Raw genomic sequence first — 8,679 nt, 5'->3', positions numbered from 1 at the left:
CAATAAATACATTGGATGAAGAACTCTAGCCATCAGTTCTAGATTTAGTATTGCATGAACTCTATTGAAGATTTGATGATCTGGCTACCTTTTATTGTGACCCCCATTAGGTGGTTACTAGTGATGAGCGAGCATGCTCATTACTTGAGATTTACGAACATGCTTGTGTGTTTCCCGAGTGTCTTCAGCATGCTTGGGTGTTATGGTTGAGTCGTGCTGTGCGCATGATTTGCAACTATTTGACAGCTTTAATACATGTGAGGAATGCAGGTTTCTTAGGCATTCCTCACATGTATTAAAGCTGTCAAGCAGTCGCAAATCATGCACACAGCGCAACTCAAACATAACACCCGAAAATGCTGAAGATACTCGGCAAGCACCCGAGCATGCTCGCCAAAAGGGTTAACAGAACATACTCGCTCATCACTAGTGGTTACACTTGGATTTGGAAATATTTGCTGCGGAACAACATACTTAATCCTGCAGCTGCTAAAAAAACAAAGTATATCCCAACCCAGTTTAATAAATGACTATTCGCACATCCCGTAAATTAATTTATTTGAAAAAGACACAATTATCATCACAAATTCCTTGTCACCGTCATCACAGGCCACAATCTACCATGAAATACATTCATAGGTGTTAAGTGCACACCATGTAAATAAACAATGATAATCAAGCATGGTCTATTAACATAGATACTAATGGTGGACCCGCAATGAGACTACCTGTGCGTGTACGCTTTGCATAAGTGCTGGACAATAAGCTTGCTAAATAATATCTAAAGGCCTCATGGAAAGAAATTTTTACACTTCTTAAATCCCTCAGATTAAAACACCAGGTTCTTGACTAAATAGTCACGAAAGCTTCTGCCGTCATGTCCTCTGTCAGAATGAGAGCCAGACGTAGCTGGTCAGCAAAAGGAAGCACTACCGGACATTAGAAGCAGGAGATTCACTGGCCATGTATAGGCTACAAGGAGTCACTTACCTGCCACTGAAACAGCCCCTAGAAAGCTGAATTATTCATCTTTAACCCTTGCACTATTAAATCCCCAATGCAACATATGTGCTTTGTGTAAACTGTAGACATCTATTCGGAGAATATTCCACATATTGTTGTCAAAACTATTAACACGGCACAGGACGTAACAATTCGCCCTAAGGGCAACATTATATTCATATATATTTTTATATATATTTATATTGTATTCTACAGTAAACTATATAGCAATCACATGTAAACATCGTTGTTGTATGGGAATACTATGACAGATAAAGGCAGATCTACAATAAGGTGTTTGCCAAAGAGGTATGTTCAATCCTTGGATTCGCAGGAGCTGCTGGAAACTTTGGCAGAACATAAAAAAATAAGACCGGAGATACCTACCGGTAACTATTTTAAAGAAGTAAGGCTATGTCTCCTAAACTACACATAATGGCTTAATCCTACATTCTATGCTACCCTGGTAAACATATAGAAAACGGCTTCAGCAGTCCCAAGTGTAGATGGATGGCGCTATTTACAACGCTCCCGTGTCATTGGAAAGAATGGCTTTTATACTATGCTAAAATGTTACCCCAGAAACACTTGCGTCTCAGTGGGGATATGGCGGGCATTATTCCAGCTGTGTATTGCTGTCAGTCATGTCATGATACCATGAATTCACTGCATATAATAAAGTGAGAAGGAGGATCATCTCCTTGGTAATCTTTGGGAAGAAGTCGTACGGTATGTGACATTATCAGAATACAGGGCAATCACATGGGGAATACTGGATTTATGGGTACACCTGAACTGCAAAGTCAAATTCTGCATTCCGAATTACTATTGTGCATACTAGTAGCAGATGTTGATGATAACAAAGTGCTGAACGGACATAGAAACTGCATTGTCTTCTTTTCTGGCAGATGGATGTCCACAACACAAATGTTCTCAGCATCATCATCTCCGATAAAGGAATGTGAACGTCATATTAAAAAGTATTAGGTTCATTAATTCATTGCATGTTGTGCATGTACCAAACTGGCTCTCAATTAATACATAAGGGAAGAGGTTAAGGTTCGAGGAAGAAAATAAAGCAGGAAACAGAAGGAAAAACAAAAGCACAACAGAGTGATCCAGCGTCATTACAATACCATGACACATAGATGATCTTCAGACTGAAATCAATCGTTTTCAATGCCCCAGTCGTCCAGATTTACAGTGATTCGCAACGATTCTTAATGTATTAGGATTAAATCTGATCTTTTGCAAACACCTCACTAGAGTGCATAGTTCAAAATGAAGCAAACGACAATATGAAATACAGTACGTGTGAACCATAAATACATTTTTTTTTAAAGTTTAAGAATATACATCTTTCTATTAAAAGTAGTTTTGTAATCCAGACTATTCACAAAATACTTTTTTTTGTGGTGATTTGTTTTACACACTACAGACAAAAATGTTATGGAGAACACAGCTGCAACCACAAGGGAAGAAGGAAGGACTTTATGTCTACAGACGCACCCGAAAAAAAAGCAAGGATACTCAAATGTGGCAGTGAGACAGCAACACCATGGGAAGATCACATACAGAAGCAGCTTTGTTCAATGTAAACATCAATTTAAAAGGATAAAGTCGTTTGTATCTGTATTCCACTTTGTTTCGAAAAACGTAAACATGTTGGAAGTGCCTTGACTGAGGTATTGAGGTACTCCTCCATAATAAGGCTGTCATCGATGCAGACTTCTCTGTGCCTCCTTAAGCAAGCTGTCAAAATCCATCGATTCGTACTTGCTCTTCATCCCAGCCGTAGACGGCTCTGCCGCATTTGAATCTGATGATCAAACAAGAAAAGAAAAGTTACAGCAGTTCAGCAAAAATGTGAAAGGATTCATTTATCCATTGCGTTTCAGCTTTCCTCAAAGAAGGATTCCACAAAAGGAGGAGAACCTGTGATACTATTGTATTAGTAAGTGCCAAAAAGTCCCCTGCACATTTGTTAAAATAAGGTTGACCACCCCTTTAAATTTTACAAAAGCTAAAATTATATACGGCATGTGGAAACTAAAGTGGGCCACTAAAAAAGTTCTAGAGAGTTCAGTAGAACTATTGTCTTCTATAACATTGAGGCTAAAATGCAGTTGACATTTTGTTTTACTTAAATGCATGTATTTTGGACTAAAAATCATTAAAAATGATGCATCATTTGGGTTTTACTGGCCTTTTGTTTCCCTGTACATTAAATTTTGATGTGATCTGCTGAAAGTTAAAAAAAAGACAGCTAAAACCGTTACAAACTCTTTTCAGACCATTAGAACAAGATCACTGAAAGTTCTCTAGAAGGCAAATGATGCAAAAATTTTACAAAACCCAAATACAAAAAATGACTTTTAATCTTAAACAAATACATTCAAGTAAAAACAAATTGTCCCCAAAGGTGGACAACCCCTCAATTTAGGCTTGTTAATGTTTAAAGCTAGATGAGCTATACCACACCGGTAGAAAATCCAATCCCATGATCTAAATTTCCCAGAAACATGTAACTTACGTGGCTATTAAATTTACCTAGATCAGTGTATTTGGTCCAAAAAAAATGCCTGAGACCTCCGTAGCTCATATGAAAGGAAGGCTCATTCCTTTTTCTCAGGGAAGGACCCTTCTTTAAAGACAACGCGGCATCCTCATGATACCGATACGTGATCAAGCCAAATTTATCTCTCCTGGAATACAAGACAGGAAGGGTAAATCCCAAAACTACTAAACTGATTGCGCCTCATTTATAACACAGCACATATGTATGATGGGGTATGGACTGCTCCTCCACACACAGACTTGTACCTGCTTCTGCTGAGAATCAGACATTCAGTGATCTCTCCAAAGACTTCAAACCTCCTCTTCAGCTCATTAGCAGTAATGCTGTTGGAGAGGCTTCTGATGCAGATGAGGCGCCCTTCATCCTGTAGAGAGAAGACAACATAAGTCTTAGTTTAATTAATAGGGTGAAGCGTCGGTGTACACAAAGGTAAAAAGAGGGTGCAGAAAAACCTCTGGTGATGCACTTTCTATGGTTTTACTTATTCTACCAACTGTACCGCCATTATGCTAGGCAAGATTTTAGGTCTCCTTTAAGGGGTTGTCCGGCAAAAGAAAGTGATCAGTTATCCACAGGATCTTTGGTACCTGCACTGATCGGTAGTACTGGGAGTTTTTATCACCAAAGAGGCACTTTTATTCTCATTAGAATGAAAGGCAGTGTGCATGCCTGACCATTAGTCCACTCATTTTCTATGCTAGAAAAAGTTGGATGCAAAGGGAATGACTGGAGCAGCAGTTGGGCATTGCCAGTCCAGCTCCATTCTAATGGGAATAAAAGTTCCTAGTTCTGTTGTACGGTGTGGATACCAGTGGTTGGACCCTCACTACCAATATAGGTTATAACTTGGTTTTCATTGGACAATCCTTTTAAGTCATTTTTACAACATGGATTCCGACAATTTAAATCTGTTCAAGTTTGGACGCAGTAAATGTTTACATGTTAAGGAGGCACCTATAGAAAAGTCTTAAAGAGAATCTGGCAGCAGGTATACACAGCCCCATCTGAGATCTAAGTCACTTATTGGGCTTCTTGCTGTAATTTTGATAAAACACTGTTGATCTGCTACAGATCTGCTAGCCTTCTTTGTGAGAAGCTCCTGCTATGTAGCCCTTGATATTCATGAGCTCCAGCAATTTCATACCCCACCATGGATTGGCAGCTTTTTGCCTAAGCACAGAGTAAACAGAAGGTGGTCAAACACCTGGGCAGTGTTAGACAGAGCTCATCATTGAGAAGACTAGCAGAGCTGCAGCAAGTATAAGAGTGAGAAGCCCAATAAATGTCCCAGCACTGGAATCTTATTCCTATTTTACGCTGCCCTCAGATTGGGATGACAGATTCACTTTATATAACCAACATTATTAGCTTTGCCGTTTAACTTGTAATTTGAAGAAAGCAGTTTTTCTAAAACATAATGCTTCGTATCAATCTAGATGTGTATATATTGTGTCTCCTGTATCACTACAAACAAGCATCAGATATAATCAATGTGGAAGACGCTGCTCGTGGAGTACATTTTTTATATATTCAATATGGTCAGTTGATATTTGCTTCCTAAAATCAAAATGACAAATCCTATTAAAATCTGCTGAATTATGGAACAAGCATTAAGAATGTGAAGAGGTTGCACCATTCTCTCTTTATTGAATTTCCAATGCATTTGGCTGGTAGCAGTATAATTTTGAAGGACATCATGGTCCATGTAAATTGCAGCAGTGGAGCTCTGGGCTGTTGGGTAAGAACTTTGGGTTTTATTCTTCGGTGGAGGATTAACCTCATATTGTGCAACCTACAGATATTTCACTACTGTCAGGGACAGGAAATTTCAGTCAGTAAGAAGCTTCAATCTGTGCAGGTGGGTTTTAAACACATAATATTCCAAAGTAGTGGACAGAAGTTAAGATATGTGGATTACCAGGAACTTGTGACATAATTAAAGGGACTGTGTCAGCAGGTTTTTACCATGTAATCTGACAGCATAATGATGTAGGAGCTGAGATCTTGATTCTAGCCATGTATCTTAGTTTACTAGCTGCAGGAGTTGAGATAGAATCAGTTTTCTCTGCTGCAGATTTAGCAGAACTTGACATGTTGAGCCCCGCCATACTACTGAGTGTCAGCTTTCTCTGTATATTATATATATTGACAGGGAGCTGCTAATCAGTGCTAAGGCATGGCTGGACTAGCAAGCACAAGACAACTAGTCAGCTAGTGATAATTAGAGATGAGCGTTGTTCTACTCGAACTGTTCGCCAATCTCAAATTCGAGCTGTTTTGGGCGGTGTTCGAGCCGGTCGGCGAACACGAACAATTTGAGAAAAATTCGGCTGTTCGAGGTTATGTTCGATAACTGTTCGTGCACCAAAATCATAACTGGATTTTTTCTCAGTAATGATGAAAATTAATGTTAATACGCAGTTTGAGTGTACAGCGGGGCGGGGGGAGGGGCAGGGGATGGATCTCTGCAGGAACAATGAAGATCTCCATTTTTTTTTCTCTTTCCCGCATTTACAGTGGGGAGGTGCAATCTGTCAGCCTATCAGCAGCGCACACACGGAGCGAAGTGCTTTTTTTCACACAAGCAAGGGCATGTGTGATTGGCAGTGTATGTCACATGTCCTTGCCCTATAAGACCAAGCCATTTTCCCCGTCGCCACCATTTTCTCACTGCTGCAGCTGCGTGTTAGACGGCACCGCTGTTGCTGTGTGCGCTATACCTTGTTAATTTCAAGCCAATTTTCGCACAAATATACAGATAGCTTGGGAGTAGGGAATAGTTGTGATTGCAGTCCTTTTAAGGACTAGGTTACAGCATTTCCTACGACTTTTATCAGGCAGGTCTGTGCTCTTAAATAGATAGATTGTGGGAGTAAAGACTAATTGTAATTGGAGTCCTTTTCAGGACTAGGTTACATCAGTTCCTATCAGTTTTTGCCAGGCAGGTCTGTGCCAGTGCTGTGCAAGTTTTTTTCACAGCATTTGGCTGAATCTAGCAAAGCTAATCCTTTTTGGCCTATTGCAGAGTGTGTTAGTCAGTGGAGTAGCCTATCTGTGTTGCAAGATATACCACCTTTGTATAGAATACCAATTTTTTTACTGCACCTAGTGAAGTAAAATCTTTTGGGCATAGCATCATTCTATTAGTCCATCTATACTGACCTCCATCAGGTTGCAAACTGAATATAATTTTTTTCTGCATCTAGCTCTGAAAAAATATTTGGGCTTCTAGCAGTGTGTGGGACTTGGTCTATTAGTCCATCTATACTGACCTCCATCAGGTTGCAAATTAAAAATAATTTTTTTCTGCATCTAGCTCTGAAAAAATATTTGGGCTTCTAGCAGTGTGTGGGACTTGGTCTATTAGTCCATCTATACTGACCTCCATCAGGTTGCAAATTAAAAATAATTTTTTTCTTCATTTATCTCTGAAAAAATATTTGGGCTTCTAGCAGCGTGTGGGACTTGTTCTATTAGTCCATCTATACTGACCTCCATCAGGTTGCAAATTAAAAATAATTTTTTTCTGCATCTAGCTCTGAAAAAATATTTGGGCTTCTAGCAGTGTGTGGGACTTGGTCTATTAGTCCATCTATACTGACCTCCATCAGATTGCAAATTAAAAATAATTTTTTTCTGCATCTAGCTCTGAAAAAATATTTGGGCTTCTAGCAGTGTGTGGGACTTGGTCTATTAGTCCATCTATACTGACCTCCATCAGGTTGCAAATTGAATAAAAAAATTTTCTGCATCTAGCTCTGAAAAAATATTTGGGCTTCTAGCGGTGTGTGGGACTTGGTCTATTAGTCCATCTATACTGACCTCCATCAGGTTGCAAATTAAAAATAATTTTTTTCTGCATCTAGCTCGGAAAAAATATTTGGGCTTCTAGCAGTGTGTGGGACTTGGTCTATTAGTCCATCTATACTGACCTCCATCAGGTTGCAAATTAAAAATAATTTTTTTCTTCATTTAGCTCTGAAAAAATATTTGGGCTTCTAGCAGTGTGTGGGACTTGTTCTATTAGTCCTTCTATACTGACGTCCAGCAGGTTGCAAATTGAATATAATTTTTTTCTGCATCTAGCTCTGAAAAAATATTTGGGCTTCTAGCGGTGTGTGGGACTTGGTCTATTAGTCCATCTATACTGACCTCCATCAGGTTGCAAATTAAAAATAATTTTTTTCTGCATCTAGCTCTGAAAAAAAAAAAGGGCTTCTAGCAGTGTGTGGGACTTGGTCTATTAGTCCATCTATACTGACCTCCATCAGGTTGCAAATTAAAAATAATTTTTTTCTGCATCTAGCTCTGAAAAAATATTTGGGCTTCTAGCAGTGTGTGGGACTTGGTCTATTAGTCCATCTATACTGACCTCCATCAGGTTGCAAATTAAAAATAATTTTTTTCTTCATTTAGCTCTGAAAAAATATTTGGGCTTCTAGCAGTGTGTGGGACTTGTTCTATTAGTCCTTCTATACTGACCTCCAGCAGGTTGCAAATTGAATATAATTTTTTTCTGCATCTAGCTCTGAAAAAATATTTGGGCTTCTAGCGGTGTGTGGGACTTGGTCTATTAGTCCATCTATACTGACCTCCATCAGGTTGCAAATTAAAAATAATTTTTTTCTGCATCTAGCTCTGAAAAAATATTTGGGCTTCTAGCGGTGTGTGGGACTTGGTCTATTAGTCCATCTATACTGACCTCCATCAGGTTGCAAATTAAAAATATTTTTTTTCTGCATCTAGCTCTGAAAAAATATTTGGGCTTCTAGCAGTGTGTGGGACTTGGTCTATTAGTCCATCTATACTGACCTCCATCAGGTTGCAAATTGAATAAAAAAATTTTCTGCATCTAGCTCTGAAAAAATATTTGGGCTTCTAGCGGTGTGTGGGACTTGGTCTATTAGTCCATCTATACTGACCTCCATCAGGTTGCAAATTAAAAATAATTTTTTTCTGCATCTAGCTCTGAAAAAATATTTGGGCTTCTAGCGGTGTGTGGGACTTGGTCTATTAGTCCATCTATACTGACCTCCATCAGGTTGCAAATTAAAAATAATTTTTTTCTGCATCTAGCTCTGAAAAAATATTTGGGCTTC

General features: G+C 38.9%; 1 protein-coding gene across 2 annotated transcripts in view; it reads right to left on the bottom strand.

The window, feature by feature from the left end:
• Nucleotides 1-246: 246 nt before the first annotated feature.
• The window catches only part of PPARGC1B (PPARG coactivator 1 beta), a 137,109-nt gene continuing 128,676 nt past the window's right edge, over nt 247-8,679 (bottom strand). For both annotated transcript variants that reach the window (XM_073651341.1, XM_073651342.1), the window contains exons 10-12: nt 3,826-3,944; nt 3,553-3,707; nt 247-2,821 (exon numbers count right to left, since the gene is read on the bottom strand). In XM_073651341.1, coding sequence (XP_073507442.1) covers nt 2,718-2,821; nt 3,553-3,707; nt 3,826-3,944 — 378 coding nt within the window. In that variant the 3' untranslated portion in view covers nt 247-2,717. The remainder of the gene's footprint in view (nt 2,822-3,552; nt 3,708-3,825; nt 3,945-8,679) is intronic.

The sequence above is a fragment of the Phyllobates terribilis genome, unplaced genomic scaffold (genome assembly GCF_046119375.1).
Source record: "Phyllobates terribilis strain yellow unplaced genomic scaffold, ASM4611937v1 Scaffold_11__3_contigs__length_659146591, whole genome shotgun sequence".
In the NCBI taxonomy this organism is placed as follows: Eukaryota; Metazoa; Chordata; class Amphibia; order Anura; family Dendrobatidae; genus Phyllobates; species Phyllobates terribilis.
Note: the sequence above shows the minus strand (reverse complement) of the source record. Positions and strands in the feature narration are given on the sequence as shown.